The sequence below is a fragment of the Tursiops truncatus genome, chromosome 12 (genome assembly GCF_011762595.2).
Source record: "Tursiops truncatus isolate mTurTru1 chromosome 12, mTurTru1.mat.Y, whole genome shotgun sequence".
Taxonomy (NCBI): Eukaryota; Metazoa; Chordata; class Mammalia; order Artiodactyla; family Delphinidae; genus Tursiops; species Tursiops truncatus.
Genome location: NC_047045.1, coordinates 36,210,044 through 36,231,249, shown reverse-complemented (window position 1 = coordinate 36,231,249; position 21,206 = coordinate 36,210,044). Strand labels below are relative to the sequence as shown.

Below are 21,206 nucleotides of genomic sequence, written 5' to 3'. Positions count from 1 at the left end.
GGTCGGCACTGATCCTCTGTGGAGGAATCTCTCCGCTTTGCCCTCTACACTGCTGTTGCTGTGCTATTCTCAGTGGCTCTGAAGCTTCCCCCCTGCCTCCCCCCGTCTCCGCTAGTGAAGGGGCTTCCTAGTGTGTGGAAACTTTTCCTCCTTCACATCTCCCTCCTACTGGTACAGGTCCCATCCCTATTCTTTTGTCTCTGTTTTTTCTTTTCTCTTTTGCCCTACCCAGGTACGTGGGGAGTTTCTTGTCTTTTGGGAGGTCTGAGGTCCTCTGCCAGCATTCAGTAGGTGTTCTGTAGGAGCTGTTCCACGTGTAGATGTATTTCTGGTGTATTTGTGGGGAGGAAGGTGATCTCCATGTCTTACTCCTCCGCCATCTTGAAGGTCTCTCCCTCTCTCTTTTCTAAGATGGTATAAAATGTTATGTACAATGAAACTTTGTAAACTGAAGCTTTTTCACATAGTAACTGGTAAGGTTTCCAAGATAGAGAAGGTATTTTTTGATGTGAGGTAACTGGCGGTTTCTGAAGAACAGGGAATATATCTGAAGTGGGATATAACTTGGTTCATCTGAGATAAAAGTTTAGCCAATGCACAAGCACAATGTCTATTTTTCTGAGAAAAAGAATTCTGTTTTTAAACTCCCCTACTAGTCTACATCTTGCTTACCATTTGGGAACCAGTGCCTGGCATATGACAGCTGCTTTGTAAATATTTGTTCAGTAGAAGGAAAGTAATTGCACCTGTTCTTGAATCCATATCTGAGTTTCAGCACTGAATCCCCCTCCCAATTTGACTTCAGTGATGCAATGCCATCGGCAGTTTTATCATGAAATAAAATGTAAGACATGTAATAATGTCATTTTTTCTTTACGTCATTTTTTTTTCTGCATGATACAGAGCTGTTATTACTTTAAATAACTTTCAAAGCCGTTTTTCTTCCCGATATTGTTGAAGCGAGTTAAACAGCACTTGTTCAGAATGCACAGTGATTAGTTTTCAGGTTCCAAGATCATTCTTTGGGTTGAAAACCTGCAAGCTGACTTAGCTTAGAGAATTTTGTGCTGGTAACATGCAACAGATTACTGTGTTCCCTCTACGTAATTCCATTTAAAATGATAAATTAGGGACTTCCCTGGTGGTCCAGTGGGTAGGACTCCGCATTCCCAATGCAGGGGGCCCGAGTTAGATCCCTCGTTGGGGAACTGGATCCCGCATGCATGTCACAACTAAGAGTTCACATGCTCGCATGCCACACCTAAGAAATCTGCGTGCCGCAACTAAAAAGATCCCACAAAATACGAGGTCCCGCATGCCGCAACTAAGACCCGGCGCAGCCAAAATAAATTAAAACAAACAAACAAAAACCCTTAAAAAATAAAATAAAGTGATAAATTAACTAATATAACTGGTCCTTGTATTTCACCTTTCTCAAAACTTTATAGTTTGGGAGATCCAGTGACCTCACCTAATGCCAGTCTCCATACTTTTATTATAATTATATTTTTCTGTGAAAAAATCACTCCTGGTCTAGTGATTTGTATATAGCTAGTGCTCGTTATTTTTTTTGAAAAAGAAATGAATAAAATGTATAGCAGGTGCAAACTGAGGAGACACTGATCAGACACATGCGAAACACACCTTTCCCTTAACCTGTCAGTTGATCTCATCCTGCTCTCACCCCCTCTTCCCAGGGATGGCAGAATAATACACTTGATCCTACCACTTAAAAGTAATTTCTTCCCGTTTTAAACAGTCATTTAAAATGAACCCATTAGTCTTTCTGTGTTTCTCTCCTTGCTCTGGGAGGTGCAGGACAAATTTACAAGGCCTCACGGCAGAGCAGGAGAGGTGTTTCAGCCTCTCTCTGTTCTGTGAGTCCTCCTTGGATTGACTGAATGTTGTTTGGCCACTTGGTCTCTGGGCATCTGGGATGGTGACCCCCCCCCCAACCCCGTGTCCTGCAGTTGCCTGTGGCATTGAGGTCTCTGCACTCCTCCCCCACTGCTGCTTCCTGACCCCAGGCATTTGCCACCATTCAGACCACTCAGTAGTTCTAAATGAATGAATGAGCATCTCAGGGTTAACATCACCTCTTCTCTCTCCTTCCAAACCTATCTTTTCCACCTTGTTCCTGTTCCATCATAAATCACCTAGATGGTAAGTGGGGGGAGAGGAAGGTGGTGGTGGGGAGTATGAGGGTGGGGAGGGGAGAGGAAGGTCACTATTATAGTGGAGAGGTCACCATAATTCTAATAAAGTGACTTTTAGTCTAGTAGAATATTATCATTTTGTTATTATTTATTCCTTCTATTAGAAAGATAATATGACCATATAATAAACAAGTTGGAACAGAAAAAAGAAGACAGTAATTTCACTATGCTAACCCAATTTCTATTAATATGTTGGTGGTATATATTTCTTCTTTTATATCCACCATTCATAATAATTTAAGTTGTAAAATACCATTTTTAAAATATTTAATATTCCTTCTATCAGAGGACAATACTTAAAAGCAAATGCAAGTACTCCATCAACTAATATTTACTGAGTCCCAAATATATGTGCATCACTTGTTAGGTACCATGGAGACACGAAAGTTAAATCAGACACACTTCCTACCCACCATAAACTTACAACCTAGAAGGAGAAGTAAGGCTTTTACATAACTATTTGAAAGGTAGCAAGTAATAAAGCTGTAATAGAGATAGAGACAAACTGCTTTGGGGAATCCACTTCTGTAATATCCCTTTAAAACACGTGGGAATCACATGCCAACATGTTAACCCATTAATTATGTAAGTAATAAATGCCAAGGCATTTTAATGATTTCATCATATGGCATCTTATAATGGCCATTAATAGTAATATTTTCTACTAGATTTTTTCCTACTCAACATCAATTTTCTAGGTATTAGAAATTTTATTTATTCATTAAATAGTCATATGACATCATCTGCAAGATTTCCTGACTCACGTTGGAATGCTCTGTTGCTTTTAGATGCCATTTTCTGAGTTTATATTCATTACACTTTTCTTTGGCTAATTTAACGTGGTGTAGTTGATGTAAAAAATATTAAGAAATCCCTAAGTTGTAGTACACAGTAAAACTGCATACGAATAGTTTTGTATATGGCATATAAACCAAAATGGTGTTCTGTGGGAAAATGCGCTAACCAAGGTAGTTCTATTCCTCCCAAACGCTAAAGCGACTCAATGACTGTAAAATCTATATCTTTTCCAATCATGACCTTTTTTTCTCCTATGAAAGTGTGTGAGGATCTCTGCAGTTTTCAAACCAAACATCATTGTCATCATTTTATGTGGTCCTAAATTTTACCAAATATGTTTGATCTTGGACTAAAGAAATATGTCATCTTGTTTATCACTTTTTTATGCCAAATGATAAAGCTGCTGGTATGGAGCCCATAAATATTTTATTAGGTATTATATATGCATTAAGCTAGCAAGGTGTCTTATTTTCATGAATTTATTACAATAATTTAAGTAGTCGTAATAATGAAAATTTGCATGTAAATAATTCTTTTCTCCTGGGAACTCTGAGTGCTTTTGCACATCAATTAATGCCAGATGGCAGCACCATTATTCCCAACTTTATTTTATTTTTCCATCTTTATAATGCATTGCTTCGGGTTTTTGTTTCTAGCCAATGTCAATTACTGGGCTGGCTATTGTTGGCCTCCAAAACCAGCCTTTTTTGAGGATTAATTACATAACAGAATGATACTTCCCAATAGAAACTCTATGATGGAAAGTTTTGCTTTCATCAGATACAGATTAAAAGTCATTCCCCTGGCTTCACTTTCAATAAAAATCTTGTCTATACATTCAGACCACATGTTATTAAGAATTTCCAAAAGTTATTTTTCTATCATTAACAACTTCTCCTTTCTAATCACTAAATTAATTATTCATATAAAGGAGTTACTTATACACTAAAAGAACCCAGTACCTTTAAAAGCGTCATCCTCAGGCTTGTAGCATTTCTCTTCTCTAGAAGTAGAGGTGCTTAACGTGGGATTCATAAGACAGGCTTCAAGGGTCTGTGAATTTCTAGAAATTCCCAAAAGGGAAAGAACAAAACACAAGAGAAGTCTTTACAGTGGTTGGTGCCAAACTTTTGAACCTGCTCTTCCTGGGCGATCTGCCTGGGCCTGGGATCCATTTTTGTTTTAAGAATCCAACCGGGGCCCAGCCCCATTTCTTTGGGAAATGATTGTGAATTGGAGCTACTTCTCTGATCCTCTTTTCACACTTTTTAAAAAAAATCATGATTCTGTTATACTTAGTTACTTATAATAAATTCCTTCTTTTGGAAATTACTTTCTGAAAGATTAGGAAATCCTATTAAATGCTTCATATATGGCCTTTGTTACTTTAATATTTAAAACAAATAATTCACAAATGCAACTCTTCTGTTTTAGAAGCAAAGTTACGTAAGGAAGAATAAACAGAGGGAGTATCAGGGTTCTAGTTTCTGACTACAGTCACTGTGTGCACATTTCTGTCAATTCCCAGACAGTGAATTACTGTAACTTAGTTCTGTCAAGTGGCCAGTTTCTAGAATCTATACTATTGCATATTTTATGAATTTGTTTTTGAAGCCAATATCTCATTTCTGGCTACTCCAGGGAAATCCCAAACCACTGGATATTTTAGCATGAGCCAAAGTCTTGCAATCTACAAATTTTGTTTGAAATCTCTGTCTTATGTATGCTATGTTCTAGCTATTTAAAACAGGCAAATACATAGAAGATGAAACTACATCTTTACTTCATGTGTTCATAGAATACTTCAACTATTTCATCAGATTAGGGAATTTTGATGATGGGAATTCTAATAATTTTTACTGATTGTGTACCATGTGCAGAGCACTATAAGGAGGGTAAAAAGATGTACAATTAAGCTACCGAAAGCCGGATGCCAGACATTTTTTTTTTTATTTTGCGGTACATGGGCCTCTCACTGTTGTGGCCTTTCCCGTTGTGGAGCACAGGCTCCGGACGCGCAGGCTCAGCGGCCATGGCTCACGGGCCCAGCTGCTCCGCGGCATGTGGGATCTTCCCGGACCGGGGCACGAACCCGTGTCCCCTGCATCGGCAGGCGGACTCTCAACTACTGCGCCACCAGGGAAGCCCGATGCCAGACATTTTTTAAAACATAGTTTCTAAAGGTCAAAATAATCCGTTCAACTAAGAATTATTTTCACAGTTTTACAGACAAGCACTTGAGGCTCAGAAAAGTTTAATCAATGATTTGAATTCACCCAGTTTATTAAAGGTAAAACCACGATTCAAATCCAGCTGATGATTCCAAATCCCCGACTCTTTCGACTACCTTTATAATTCACTGTCTTCTTAAAGTGCTGGGTCACTTTTTTTGTTAGGTTTTGTTAGTTAGGTTTTGTTTCTTTTAAGGGATGAACCTTTTGGGTAAAAGCTCATTGTTCAATGAATCAAATATAATCCAACTTTTTAGGGAGCTCCTCCCTGAATTTAGTATTAGAAATATTTAGACATTGTTTTAACCATTTTTTAGACTGTGGGCCTTTGGGATGCAACAACAATAATATGAAAGATTATACCCCTTTGCTTTATTTCCTGTTTTTAATTTAGCCAAGATATAAAACACCTGTTCAATGCATAACCAGTTCTTTTGAACAAATTAACCAAGTCAGTCTAAAAAACAAAAAATACAGCTATTAGAAAGGCTAAGATAAAAAAAAAAAAACCTGATTATACCAAATGCTAGCAAGAATGCAGAGGAGCAGGGATTCTCACTCATTGCTGGTGGGAACGGAAAATGGTCCAGCCACTTCGGAAGACAGTTCGGCAGTATCTTACAAAGATAACACAGCTTTACCATACAATCTAGCAATTGCACTCCCGGGTATTTATTTACCCAAATGAGTTGAAAACATGTCCACACAAAAACCTGCCCACAAAGGTTTATAGCAGCTTTATTAATAATTGTCAGAACTAGAAGAAACCAAGATGTTCGGAAAATGGTGAATGGATAAACACACTGTGGTACAATACATTCATACTATGGAACACTATTCAGCGATTAAAAAATGAGCTATCAAGACACAAAAAGACACAGAGAAACCTTAAATGCAAATCGCTTAGTGAAAGAAGCCAGTCTGAAAGGTCAGTATTCTATATGATGCTAACTATATGACATTCTGGAAAAGGCAAAACTATGGAGACAGTAAGAAAAAAAATTCAGTGGTTACCAGAGGTTAGGGAAGTGAGGGAGGAGAGGGATGAATCAGAGCACAGGGGATTTGGGGGCAGTGAAACTATTAGCTATGATACTGTAATGGTGGGTACATGCCATTACTTAAAACAAAAACAAAACTGTTTCCTCTACTCCTCATACACCAAATGTGTGTGGGGTTTTCCCACACCAACCAATTCTCCAACTCCCCAGACACCAAATGGGTGTCCCACAACTCAATTCTGATACTAACTACCCAGAGTTAGTGTAGACCTCGCAGGTTAAGGTCTCAGTGACAGAAGACCGCCCCCCCCACTTCTAATGCCAATCATAAGTAATGGGCCCCCAAGTTCACCCTTCAGTCCACCTTGCCTATAAATCAGGGTTCCCACAACTCTGTCCTCCGCTTTGATAACCTGCTATAACAACTCACAGAACTCAGGGAAACACGTTTACCAGTGTATTATAAAGGTTATGATAAAGGATACATATGAACAGCCAGATGAAGAGGTACATAGGGCAAGGTCCAGAAGCTTCCTAGGTGCAGAAGCTTCTGTCCCTGTGGAGTCGGGGTGTGCCACCCTCCGAGCACGTGGATATATTCACCAACCTGGAGGCTTTCCAAACCCCTTAGCTTACGGATTTTTTGAGAGGCCTCATCTCATCGGCATGGTTGATGATTAACTCAATCTCCAGCCTCTTTCCCCTCCCCAGAGAATGGAGGGTTGGGGATGAAAGCTCCAAGCTTCTAGTCGTGGCTTGGTCTTTCTGGTGACCAGACCCCATCCTGAAGCTATCCAGGAGCCCACACAGGGTTATCTCCTTAGAACAAAACACACTCCTATCACCCAGGAATTTCCAAGGGATTTAGGAAGCTCGGTGTAAGACTCTGTTATCGCCCCCATCACTCAGGAAATTATGAAGATTTTAAGAGCCCTGTGTCAGGAATTGGGGATCAAAGACTAAATATTAGAACAAAAGATGCTCCTCGCACCCCAGTCACTCAAGAAATTGCTACAAGGGTTTTAGGAACTCTGGGTCAGGAACGGGAGAAGAGACCAAGAATTATATTTATTATGTCACAGGTGGACACATGACAAATACATTTGGCAAAACCCATAGGACTGTACAACACAAAGATGAACCCTAATGTAGACCCTTGTTAATAATAACGTAACAACATGGGTTCTTCAATTGTATCACACTAATGCAAGACGTTGATAATTGGGGAAACTGTAAGCAGGGGAGAAAGAGGCTCTACAGGAGCTTTCTCTAATATCTGCTCAGTCATCTGTGAACGTAAAACTGCTCTAACAAAACCAAAACCAAGCCTATTAATTCTTTTAAAAAAGGAAAAGAAATTTAAAAACAGTCAATGAGGCTCGTTGTCAAACTGGTCAATGAAAAAGTTAATGTAACATTTAACGAGATAAGCTTAGGTACAGAAAGAATCTAATCAAATCATTGTATAAGAGTTGATCACAACCGCCTGCCATGAGACCATACCAGAAGCAGCTATGGCCTCTGTGCAGTTCGGAGTAACATTTGAAAGAAAGTCTACACTGATGTAAACCACGGGCAGACAAAGATAAGGAAGGTAATGCGACATACTTTTTTTTTTTTTTTTTGTCGGTACGCGGGCCTCTCACTGTTGTGGCCTCTCCCGTTGCGGAGCACAGGCTCCGGACACAGCTCAGCGGCCATGGCTCACGTGCCCAGCCGCTCTGTGGCATGTGGGATCTTCCCGGACCAGGGCACAAACCCGTGTCCCCTGCATTGGCAGGCGGACTCTCAACTACTGCGCCACCAGGGAAGCCCCAGTAATGCGACATACTTTTAAAAACAGTGACTCCCTCAGGTCATGTTTTATTTTCACAAACTTGTTCTATATGAACTTTGAAATCTTATCAAGGTTTTGTCGAAATGATAAAAGCAGACTACGACGCCCATAGCGAAATAAAGGTAGAAATAATTGTTTATGTCAATCTAAGCTGTACTAGCTAGAGTTTTTGCAGAGTAGACAGGCTGCCCTGTGTTCTGTTATTTATGCCTCGTACCCTTTTCATTCTACACTTCTATGCAAGTTACCTCCTTGAATCATATTCATTTTCAAATAGCGCTGAGTCTTTCAATCTGATCTTTCCATGCCCAGCAGGAGGAGACCAGGGAGCCTAGGGCACTCCCAAACCCAAGTTTCTGTGTCTAGAATTCTTATTTTGAATTTTATAGAGCTGACATTCATATATCAATGATAAGAAATTCAAACATAAAATTATGCTTTTAATCCTTAGACGGGTTATATGAGGGGGCACGGATTCAGTTCAGTCTCCTCTTTCTGTGGAAAACAAACTCCGAGCAAACAGACTACCCAAGGCTAGCACTCAAGTCTTATGATATCGAGTCTAGTATTCTTTTCATAAAAGTATGCAGTCTTGATATGATCTAAACGCCTTACAGGCATATCTGATCCTGTTAGGTAAGGAGTATGTCCAGTAACAGCTGACTCCGTAACTGGAGTCTGGTATCCCAGTCTGCAAAAGCCAGAACCTGGGCTCTATTATTTTAGTAAACATGTGTTTAAATTTTTATAAAAGTAACATATAGTCATCATAGAAAATTTCACAGAAGAAGATGCAGGAGGAGGCGTAGAAGTTGGAAGATGAAGAGGGAGAGAGGAGAAATGGGAGAGAAGAAAGGAGGGAGAGAGAGAGGGAGGGGAAGAAGGAGGAAAAAAAGAAAAATCGGGCTTCCCTGGTGGCGCCGTGGTTGAGAGTCCGCCTGCCGGTGCAGGGGACACGGGTTTGAGCCCCAGTCCAGGAAGATCCCACATGCCGCGGAGCGGCTGGGCCCGTGAGCCATGGCCACTGAGCCTGCGCGTCCGGAGCCTGTGCTCCCCGGCGGGAGAGGCCACAACAGTGAGAGGCCCGCATACCGCGCAAAAAAAAAAAAGAAAGAAAAATCACTTACAACTTCAGCACTCTGAAGTAAGGAATGTAAGCATTATACTGCTTAACATCACCGATGGTTTGTAATGTTCTCCACATTCTTGTAACCTGCCTTATTCTACTTAACATCTTTTAACGGGAGGCAGTGTAGGCAGTGACAGAAGGTGGCAGAAACTGTACAGGTAGTGGACGGGAGCGTAAGCTGTAGAGCTAGACTGTCTGGTTCACACCCTGGCTCAGATTCTCGCTAGCTGTGTGACCCTGAGCAGGCTACTCGACCTCGCTGTGACCTCAGTTTCCCATCTACAAAATGGAGATAATAATAGTAACTACTTCTATCATGAGGATTCAATGGCTAATATATTTAACCACTTATAACAGTGCCTGGCACAAAGTACACTCTATATCAAAGGGCAGTAAATTTTTTCAGTAAAGAACCAGATAGTAAATATTTTAGGCCCTGCAGGGTCATATAGTTTCTATCACAACTCCGCAATGCTGCCTTCATGGAGACTGAATTTGAATTTCACATAATTTTCACGTCATGAAACATAATCTTCTTTTGATGATTTCAACCATTTAAAAAATGTAAAAACCACTTTAGCTCATGAGCTGTGCAAAAATCAGTAGTAGGCTGGGCCTCTGGGCCAGAGTTTGCTGACCTCTGTTCTGTATAATTAGCAGACATTATTATGTCTCTAATATCTTTCTGTAAATTATTTTTAATGGCTGCTTAGACCAAGATTATTTGGATGTCCTATAATTTACTTAGTCCCCTATGGTTACAAATTATTTCCAGTGTTCATTACTACAAGCCATTCTCCAATAAATATCCCTGCAAAATCTTCGTGCACATTTACTATTAAACCTACACCTTAAAATGTATGTAGTGGCAGCTACCAAAATGGCTGGCAGGGCATCTAAAAAGAAACAGACTCTGAAGAAGTGGCCTTGAAAATAAATCTTGGATAGATATAGCAAATTTCAAACATGTTAGAGAAGGAGCTCTACAAGTAGAATATATATTCATACACACATAGAACTTACTTGGTACCACTCTAAGCCTTCTAGGTATATTAAATCATTTAGTCCGCAAAACAATCCAACGAGAAACAGGTGCAATCATCATCACCATCATCAACCCCAAGGTACAAAAGAGGAAACTGAGGCACAGAAAAGCTAAGTAACTTCCCCAAGGTCACACAGCTGGCTGGTGGCAGAGGCAGGATTCAAACCTGGTCTGTGCAGCACTATGGCCCATATTCCTGAAGAAGATGCTGCACTGCTTCTGCAACAGGAGAGGCCTGGCGAGTGTGCACACCCAGGTCCTCACTTTATAAAGTACCTGTGGTCTTTGGCTCATGTTTGACATGCATGAACGACCTCACACTCTAATAACTGGCACAAATTTTATCCGTCAACGGGACACTTCGGTGGAAACGGTGAATGCCCACCTAACCTTCCTCTTTTGTCCTCCAACTCCTTCCCCATACCAACTCTTCATTAAATTGCCCTGCATTTCTCACCCAAAAGAGTTGTGCTCTATAAACAGTAAAGACTGACTGGGGCGTACTTTCATATCTCGTTTTTCAAGTCAGGGTCCCAAGTCTGCCAAATTCACGTGGCAACCTCCGGGTGGAGCTTCGCCTAGAGTGGAGGGCCAGGGACGGCCACGGGAACGCAAATTTCGGATAAGTACCTTCTTCCATGGAAACAAAACCGCGGCTCGTGTGGAAGATCTCTCCCGCGTGGCCCCCGCAGCAGCAGGGCGGGCTTGCTCTGGCCCCTCGCCGGGTGCCCGAGGGCGCAGTCTCGCGTCGGTGTGGACCAAACCGCCAGCCTCCGCCGCCAGGCTCAGACGCCGAGTCGCGCTCTCTCCCGGTCCTTCCGGCTTGTGCTGAGATGCGGGCGACTGTCCCAGAAAGGAGTTATGCGAGTGGGTCGTTCGACTTTGTGGGGAAATGATTCTAGTTTTCATTTCTCCTTCTGATTTCTCTCCCTCCTGGGACCCGACTGCTCGAGTTATCCCCATGAGGCTGAGCAGCCAACGCCGCTGGCCCCAAGTTGTTGCCCGTCTCCCACTCGTGCCCAAACTAGAACAGAACCGAGAAGTAGAGAGGAAACCAGGAAAGAAAGAAGCGGGTGCTTCAAACGGGACCACGCTGTGGAGACGCGGCGGCGGACTTGGAGCAGCGGGGCGGGGAGTCCTGGCCGAGGCCCGGGACTCCGCCCGCCGGGGGGCGCCGGGACGCTGGGCGCGTGCGCTGTGCGGCCCCAGCCCCGGCCGCAGCTGCCGTGATGCCTATTTTAGTCAAAGCCGCTGCGGACGCGGGGACCCGGCACCGGCCGAGCAGCCTCCCGACCCGCCGATCGGCCGAGGCTTTCGCGTCGGGCTCCCGTCGAGCCTTCGCGTCCGTGTCCCCTGCGCCCCGCCGCTGCCACCCCAAACTTTGGCCAGCACCGCCCGGGCTCCGCGCCAGGGACGAGCCAGGTAAGGAGCGGGAAGCGCAGCGGCCGCGGGCTCCCACAACGCGCCCGGCTATTTGCAGCCTCGAGCTCCCGCGGCTAAATCGGGAAGCGAAAGTTAGATCCCTGCTCAACTGGGAGCAACTTTGCCCTCCCGGGCGGCGGCTGCCTGTTCTCGGTTCCCCGGCCGCCGGGAACCCCGCCCTCTCCTCGCTGGCCGCGCCCTCGCGGGGTTCCCTGTCCTTGGAAGCCGCCCTTCACCCTGGGTCTGGGCGTCGCGGTCACACAGACCCTCGGATGTCAACTGCCGCCACTCGGGTCTGGCAGCGCCAGCGTCCTCGGGCGCTTGGGCCCCATCGGGTGCCGGTTCCCGCGCTCTGCTGCCCGCAAGCTCTAGGTGAGCTCGGCTTCTCCCCTCCCCGAGAGGCTCACAGGGCTCCGGGCCCGCGAACCCACTACGGCTCCTCCTCGCCCCCTGTAGGGCCTCCGGGTCCCACGCGGAGGCAACGCGCAGCCGGGCTCACCGGGTCGCGCGCTCTGGCCTGGCGCTGCGAATGCGAGGTGGGTCAGGGCGCTCACTGCACACCCGTCGTGGCCCGAGAGCCTCGGATCAAGACCAGTTGACACAGACCTTCCCTCTTTAAGGAGCGAGGTGAGCTGGGCGCCTGGGGAGAGCAGATGGCTGGGGAAACCGAGATCTACCCGCGTCCTCGTTTCCGAGGCTTTGGGAAACGTGTCGTTGGCCAGATAAGTCTCAGAAACTGCTGGCTTTGGAGCAAGAATAAGTACGAAAAGACTCTTAGCAACATAGTGCCCTTGTCATTCCGAAGATAAACGAAGGTTCAGTTAGAATCACGGAATGAATTGCGCTAGTCTATGAGCACGACTTTTGCTCACTGCTGTTATCTTCTTCATTTGCGTAGTTTGGTGAAGGATTAATGTTAGTTTCACCATTTAGCTATTTAGCCCTGCACACACCTACCTGAAAAGCAATAGATAAACAGGCCTTAACTAGAACAGGTAATTTAAGAAATCAGACTCCGAGGAAAAAGAAAATTTCTCTTGATTTAGTCAAAATTAACCTGAACGTTTACCAATTTACCAGTCTAACCTTCCTCGTTAGACTCATTCATTCTCTGTATAAGGATAGTTCAGTGCAAGCCACATAAATCTATTAAGTAGTGGTCAAAGGAAGCTGAAACCTTTGGCAAGCAAGAGGTTTCCATATTTATTGGCAAGATCCGATCCATATTTATTGACAGGTTACTGGCATTTCAAAATAGACATATAAATAAGTATACCTAGATAAATAATAGACATATAAACATACAAATAAAATAAATTATGTATAATATATAATGTTAATTACTCTACAATATATATTGAATATAGAAAATTAAATAAGTATATGGACTATACATATATTTTTAACAAGGTGTGGTGCATCAAAATATGTTGTAGGATTATCTCACCTTTTAAAAATTCTTTTCACCGTGTCCTTGGTTCTTGGGTTAGTAGATCATAGTTTTCCTATCATTTCTCTTGACCAGAAATTGGTACTTTTAGTGCCAGTTGGAGAAATTTTAAAAGCCTGAAATTGAATTACAGTGAATTAGTTGGCAGTACAGGTGTACTCAGGTGGATGTGAGGGGGAATATGTATTACTTAACTGACTATATAAATATCTATTAGAGCCACAGGCTATTAAAACTTGAAGGGGTTTCAAAGACCATCTAGTCCAGTTGTCTCAATTCCCAGGAAGAAGCCAACCCAAGGAGCAGAAGTGACTTTCCCTGGCTTATGTGGCTCCCTGGCGCTTGTAGTATAGAACCTGACTCTCCCAGCCTCAGGCAGGCTTGGCACTCCCCTATCTTTCCTACTGAGGTTTGGGGAGGCAGAAAAGTAATTTCTAAAAATCTCTGTCATTTTTGTATACCTTCCATATGGCTTTCACCTCTGGCATTCTCTACAGAGAAAAGGCCTTGGATATACTTAGGTGAATATGACTTTGTCCCTGTCTCGTAGAGAACACAGGTTAGTTAGGGGAACAAATGGGACAATGGGAATGAAAACACATTCTGAAGTGCAGTAGAAATGGCAGTTATTTTTAGCTTATGTAATACTAATGCATAAGCTGATACTGACATCATGAGTGATAGAGGACATTTAATATCATTTTCCCTCTGAAAAACTTATGAGATTAATTCTGATTTGGTTCTTGAAAGCAAACTTTGGATAAATTGAGTTATTAAAATAATGATTCCTCCCCCCATCCTAATAGGTTTGTATTTTTATTGAGCCAAACATTTGGAAGGTAGAGGACTAAGAGGTACAACCTATTATGTATGAAATAAGCTACAAGTATATATTGTACAACACAGGGAATACAGCCAATAGTTTATAATAACTATAAATGGAGTGTAACCTTTAAAAATTGTGAATCACCATATCATACACCTGTAACTTGTATAATATTGTACATCACCTGTACTTCAATAAAATAAAATTTGGAAAGTAGTTGAATTTCAATGATTTCTTTCCTTTTTGCAGCAAATCAATATCTAAGTCAACTATTTCTCATATGTATGAACTGTTCTAGAATTATGGGAAGGGATCTTTAATTGACTTGATCATTTCATTCACAGTTTGTAAATTTAGGCATGTTTAGGTTTCTATCATCTTAAGAGATGTGGAATTCTTTCACATTTATTTATGAACATCCTTTCAAAATGCCCAACCTGATACCAATTGATTCTACCACCTAAAACCTTCATTTTAGTGTGATGGATGAAAAGAAAAAAAATGGAAAAATATGGCTTATTGTGTGACCTTATTTGGAAAGAAAATCATATTTCTAAATTAAATTTAAACATATTTTGGGTCCCCATTGGGAATTCTTTTCCCGAAACAGAACAATTCACATATTCTGTAAATCTACATAGTTTTTGCCGGGGACCAATTTGTATAATTAACAACAGAAAGAGTTTTTTAAGTACCAGAGAGGACAGGTCATATAGTAAGGAAATAGTGCCCTTTTGTGTTAAGGTTTATGTAAGCATGTGTAAAATGTATATTCTTTGAAATGTATTTGCTACAGATTCTAATATTAAATAGTCAAATGTATACTCATGACCCATCTTCCATATAAGGAACCTGGAAGTGTACTATTTTTCAATTTGTGAGATGCAACCAACTAGAATTTTTATGGGAAAGTAAATCTTTAGACAGTTAAAGGAGTAAATGTTAACACTCTCTCTGTACATATAAATGATTATAGTAATATATTTATTATGTCATATATGATAATTTAGAATGTATATATGTATGCTCTAGTGATTTAACAAGAGTATGAAATTAAAGCCTTCCAAATATCCTAAGCCTTCAAATAGTAAATAGTAAGGTGTTAATTTTTTGAAGGTATTAAAAAAATCGTTTTTTCTAGTTATTTTTCCTGTGTTTGGATTCAGTGTCACTAGTGCGAGTATGATAGAAAGCTATACTAAATAACTGTAATAGCTATGGTTTATGAACATTGGTGATTGTCTTTTAGACTAGTTAATTCCCTCATTTCTCTCTCCGCCTCCAAGTATGTTTAGATACAAACATATAGATATATGGAGTGATATATATATATATATATATATATACATATATATCTATATATATGAGAATAGTTGTGCACTATGCTAAGTATTTTATATATTTCATTTCCTCATAAAGTCAATGAAGTATTATCATCATTTAACAGATAAGGAAATAGATACATTTAATATGTGACAGAGCTGGGATTTGAACCTAGGTCTGTCTAATTCATAACCACCAGAGAAGTCTATTTACCAACATTTAGTTCTCAGAAATAATTTTGGTACAACACCCATGGGGGTGATAAGATACAGCTGTCATTTTTTGATTGTCCTTTTGTTTATTTGTTTTTATAGGAATTTTCAAGATGAATTATACCAAGTCCAGCCCATTGGCAGAATCAACTGCAATAGGTTTTACACCTGAGTTAGAAACTATCCTACCTGTGCCTTCCAATGAGACCACTTGTGAAAACTGGAAAGAGATACATCATCTAGTTTTTCATGTAGCAAATATTTTTTTTGCAATTGGGTTGGTTATTCCAACTACTCTTCACCTTCATATGATACTTCTTAGGGGGATGTTAACTATAGGTAAGATACCTAACTGAGATTTTATGTAACTTTTCTATAACTTGCATCAGATGGACTTTGTATTGGGGGTTTCAGAGGATTTACATACTTGTTAACTGCGTAACTGGGTCAATAAACTTTCTATACCTCAGTTTCCCCACGTGTCACATAAGGGTAAAAATACCACCTCCTGGGGTTGTAAGAATTCGGTGAGTGTGATATCTGACTTACAGTAGTGCCTGGCACATCGTAAGTACTCTATAGTTTTAACTATCATTATTTGAATAGGCATTTACTTGCTGCAGCAAGTAAAGCAACACAGGGAACAAAAACAGTTACCCAGACAAAATAGTTCAAGTAAAATTTGGGGGGTGGTGTGCTCTGTTAACCCTGATGAAGCACGTTAAGTTAATCCACATCAGAATACTAAAACAATCGACTTTACTATTTTAGCCAGTGATCCTTGACAGATTACTCTCTGTGTGATTATGTCCCTGGTGATTCATTTATTCAGGTGCATTTTTGAGCACCTGTAATATGTCAGACAGAAATTGACAAATGCAGTCCCCATCCTTGAGAAAGACACTCTTTTGGGGGCTGGAGAGAAACAGATGGGCGGTCACATAGGACAGATCAGATGCTGTGATGCCGGTGTGCACCCAGTGCCAGGGAGAAATGGACAGCATCATGGGCTCAGCAGAAAGGCAGACCAGGGTCCACTGAAGAGACAACTTTGGAGCTGGTTTTGGGAGGATGAGAAGGATTTCTTTGAGTGTGAGTGTGTATGGTATCCAGGTAAAAGGCACAGAGGAGAGGGAGATTCAGCATGTTGAGGGAGAACGAAGAGTAGCTCATTGTGCCTGAAATATATGACAAATGACAAGGAAGGGTCAAAGAAGGTGGTAGAAGGGTAGCTAGAAGGTAGCTTGTAGGACTTCTGTGGCTGTTACCTCTGAGTCAGGTAGGGATTACAGCAGGAGGAGCAGAGTACTGAGTGAAAAAATAAAGCCACACCTTGTAAAAAGCAAAAGCTAATTATGACTTTCAAGACAGAGTTTTGGAGGTGGAACAGACCAAGGGAGATCACCTAGTCCAACACTTGATAAACAAAGAAACTGAGGCCTTGGAGAAGTTAAATGACTCATCCAAAATTAAGACTAGGAAAAAGTGGTCAAACCAGGACTATAATTCAGGTCCTCCAGCTTCCCAGTCAGTCCTTCCATTATGTTACCCTGTCTCCTTTAAGTAATAAGATTTTACATGTCTTCAATATTTGCTACGCAATATTACCTAAAGAACCTTAAAATTTTTATATTTTGGGCTATTATTCAGGTGCCCCAAATCATTCTGATGAAATTTTAAAATTGCAAATGAATAACTTTTTTAAATGGGAGATTTAGTTTTTATGTGCATATGTGCTGTTGATATATTTGTGTTGATAATTGATATTGATAATTTTATTTTCAATTTAAACTATATATTGATTTTCCCATCATAAAACTGATCAAAAGAAACTGCAAATTTGCACAAACCTCTTAGAAAACAGTTCTTTAGTGTCGTCAAAACCTGTAAAGTTATTCCCTTGCCTCACTGTCAGGTGATCCACCGTAACTAAGCAAGCAGTCACAAGAACAGATACATTTTTATGTATAAAGCTGTTTTTGCTACTTGTCAAAAATTACAACCAAAACATTTCACCTGTCTACCAGGAGGGAGATAGTTAAATAAATTATGGTTTAATTAATTACAGTCATTAAAAACTATGTATACGAAGAGTTTTAATGAAATGGGAAAATCACTGCAATAAGTAAAAGAATAGGTTTTAAATTGTGAATTCCTTAGGTTTGCCATCAGGTAAAAATACAAAAAGACTGTGAGGAAGTATTAAATAGCAATAGTGGTTGTCTTTAAGTAGCAGAATTATGAAGTTGTTTTTCCTCCTTTAAAAAATGGTTTTTATACTTTACAAGTTCTCTGCAACAAAGTGTGTTTTGGTTTTGTTTGTTTTGGTAATCAAACAAAAACCAAAATGTAACTTAATGTGATATTTGTCAGGTATTTCTAAGATGTGTTTGGTTTATTTTATACATGGAGGATGACAAATGTATTAAGCTACATGCTGAAGCTACTCTAGACACCTAACATGCCCACTTCATTATTCAACAGGATGTACCCTTTACATCGTCTGGGCCACTCTCTACCGATGTGCCTTGGATATCATGATCTGGAACTCGGTGTTCCTGGGGATCAACATTTTGCATCTTTCATATCTTTTGTACAAGAAAAGACCGGTAATTACTAACAATTAATTAATAAATAAGAGACTTTAAAGCCGTTGCTTTTCAAGTACTTTGTTCGGACCTGAGAATGAGCATCTAACATCTTTAGGCCCTTTAATATCATTTTTCTGAAGATGAGACTTTCTACGAAAGTCTTTCTAAGACTTTCACTTTCTTTCTGAAAGTGAAATATTTGAGCACCACGAAATTTGTTCTACCAACGAGTTTTTAAAACGTCTTTAATCATTAGGGCAATTTAGACATGAGAGAACATGACAGTATTCTCTCTTTTTAGTCATCTAACTTCATTATTTATTTTGCCTATTGATATTCAAATGTCACTCTGGAAAATCTTTGCCTTGTTATAAAATTAAGTGCTCAGAGACAACTTCCATGAACTTGCTAATGATTTACAAATAGCTTATGCTATTTTTTCATGCTATTTTTAAAAATGTAATAGCTGTTTTTTTTTCTTATGTCCAAAATACTCATTTAAGGAAATCACCATTCTTGGTGAGTTGTTATGAAAACACTAGTCTTTAACTTTTTCTTTTCCACTCCTTGTTGTATTTCCTTGGTCATACCAAGAACAAACAGATGTAAACAGAATAGGAAAATAGCATGGCTCCTAGAAATCACTCCACAGCTGTTTGTTGACTGTCCAAAGCACATACAAATATTCAGTAAAGTAAAAGATAACATGCTTGCTCTAGTCTTATGTTCAAGGCCAGACATGCACATAGAAAACTATCATAGGAAATTATAATTTTGATGATACAGGTGATATATGTAATAGGCATTCCACTAGACTGTCATCTCCTCAAACATTGTAACCCAGTCTGTTTTGCGTACTGTATTAGTCAGTTTTCACTACATTATGCTGTGTAACAAACAATCTGATAGTCTCAGTGCCTTATAACAGCAACAGGTTTTTTTCCTTACCAACCTAATATATGGACTTTGGCAGCTGTGATTCTATTCCATGTGTCTTCTTCATTTCAGGGTCTCTGCTGAAGCAGCAGGTTCTATTTGGACATGCATTCTCATGGCAGAGGGAAAAATATAAGGGAACAAAAGAAACACCCAATGTTTCTTAAAACTTCTGCTCCCATTTCACTGGCCAGAGCAAATGACATGACCAAGCCTGATGATGTGGGGGTAGGATAGGATAAGAGGATATATGATCCTCTGACGGGGGGTGGAAGCAGCAAATAGCTGGAAACAATAATATCATCTACCACAATTACTGTTGTATTCCCGGTTCCTGCCAAGCATGGTTAGCACTTAATTGATGCTCAAGAAAACATTTGATAAGTGGATGCTTTCAAAGAGAAGAATTAAGAGGGCTTCATGAAGGAATTGGGACTTGAGCTAAGACTTGCAGGATGAGCAGATTATGAATATGAGTCAGTTTTTCAGTTCGCATGTTTGCTGCTGTGCCACATTGGCTAGTGTGCATGCCGGAAGTGAGACAGATTTGTGAATTATTTTAAACACTCATTATGAGAGCTGTGGAGTGGAGAAGGTAGATGATAATAATGATAAGGATTTCAGCTTCTGAACATCAGAACTTACTAGAAACCCAAGTTCTGAACATAAGATTCAGAAGTTGCTGATGCGATGGTAGCACCAGGTAAGTAAATCACTTAGCATCTGTACTTTTGTTTCTTCTCTGACAATAAACCTACCTTTTTGAAAAATATAAATGCTAGTACTTCGTTCAAATGAAACAGCAGGACAAGTGAGAGCATTGCAAAGGCTGCAGTGACATCTGAGCAGCCCTGGTCATCTGCGTCGGTAAGCTTCATGGTGTGGCTACCGTGGATTTCATTGAGATGGACGATCATTTGAACCCCAGAGTTCATTCACATGCTGTACAGATTCCCCAGACTAATGCTGGGTGCAAAGGTGGGGCTTGACCCGGGCCTTGAATAGTCTGACAGCGGAGGTGATTGAGCCATTTTGCTTTCCCTCCCTGTAGCATCCAGCCTTACTGGCCAGTGGGTTCTCTATTCTACCGAGATTATGGTAGCTCAGGATGAGACTACTACCTGGAAACTTTTTTACTCTTCACTTTGCTACAGAATAAATGAGAAGCAGCAGTTGCAGCTGTGGATGTTTGCTTTCCTATATTAACTCATTAGGTAATAATTATATATAGAAAAAGTGTTTAATGTATGTATCCTCATAAATTTGTTTCCAAGTTGATTCCTAATTTACGTACTTATTTTCTTGCTGTAATATTTCAAAGTTAGTATAATTTCCTTCTGTGAAACAAAAGTATTCTAAAAATGAAAAGGTTTTACGTTGTTTATAGGAAATGCTAAGATTGGCAAGGTGAATGTTGTGACAGCATTCGAAACCTCCACAGTTGCTTGGTAGCGCATAGAAAGAGATGTACTCAATGGTGCAGATCTTCACCATATGCTCACAGGGTTCCGTTTAACTGCAAAAGTGCCCTTTCGGCGTCTAAATTTACATCACCACTTACTCTTCTGTGTCAGATTCCATTGACCAACACTCAGAAGGGTGATGGCATCCATTGCAGATTTGTTTATTCTCAAAATCCCTATTTAGACCACAGAAGCCAATGTTTTGGTGTTGCTGTGTTAGTGTGGCATCTGCTCACTGCTGCCTTTCAGGTAAAAATCGAAAAGGAACTCAAAAGCCTCTACCATCGATTGTTTGAACCACTCCGTGTGCCTCCAGATTTGTTCAAAAGATTAACTGGACAGTTTTGCATGATCCAGACATTGAAAAAGGGCGAGACCTATGCTGCAGAGGATATAACCTCAGTTGACGACCGTCTGAGTATTCTCCTGAAGGGAAGGTAAGTGCTCTGTGGAAATCGAAATGCTTCGTTTGCCTGGAATCCTCTTCTGGCTTCTGGGTAGGAAAAATGAATGAAAGGAAATGTTGCTGACCAATGAAGGAAGTGATCACAGAGCTGGTTGGTGGTGAATTTTCATCAGACAACTGCATTTTAGAATATTACAGAGCAACATGGTAAAATTATGTAGAATTTATTGCTGTGAATCTTGTTGATGTCAGGGTTTTCATTTGTGAAGTTTTCAACTTTTTTGGAAGTTTTATTTAAATTTAATGAGGCAGAATTGTAA

The 21,206-nt window shown here is 40.6% G+C and overlaps 1 protein-coding gene and 1 long non-coding RNA gene across 4 annotated transcripts in view; one reads left to right on the top strand and one right to left on the bottom strand.

The window, feature by feature from the left end:
* LOC117314477 (uncharacterized) overlaps nt 1-11,472 on the bottom strand; it is a 160,729-nt gene extending 149,257 nt beyond the window's left edge. For both annotated transcript variants that reach the window (XR_012324767.1, XR_004529221.2), the window contains exons 1-2: nt 10,888-11,472; nt 3,977-4,077 (exon numbers count right to left, since the gene is read on the bottom strand). This is a non-coding gene — a long non-coding RNA (uncharacterized lncRNA). The remainder of the gene's footprint in view (nt 1-3,976; nt 4,078-10,887) is intronic.
* Nucleotides 11,473-11,483: 11 nt separating this feature from the next.
* The window catches only part of POPDC1 (popeye domain cAMP effector 1), a 38,954-nt gene continuing 29,231 nt past the window's right edge, over nt 11,484-21,206 (top strand). The window contains exons 1-5 of one of the 2 annotated variants that reach the window (XM_033867585.2): nt 11,565-11,679; nt 12,136-12,306; nt 15,593-15,829; nt 17,975-18,099; nt 20,730-20,917. In XM_033867585.2, the coding sequence (XP_033723476.1) occupies nt 15,604-15,829; nt 17,975-18,099; nt 20,730-20,917 (539 nt within the window). In that variant the 5' untranslated portion in view covers nt 11,565-11,679; nt 12,136-12,306; nt 15,593-15,603. Of the gene's footprint in view, nt 11,680-12,135; nt 12,307-15,592; nt 15,830-17,974; nt 18,100-20,729; nt 20,918-21,206 lie in introns of both variants that reach the window. The other variant, XM_004314969.4, reaches the window with a different exon arrangement.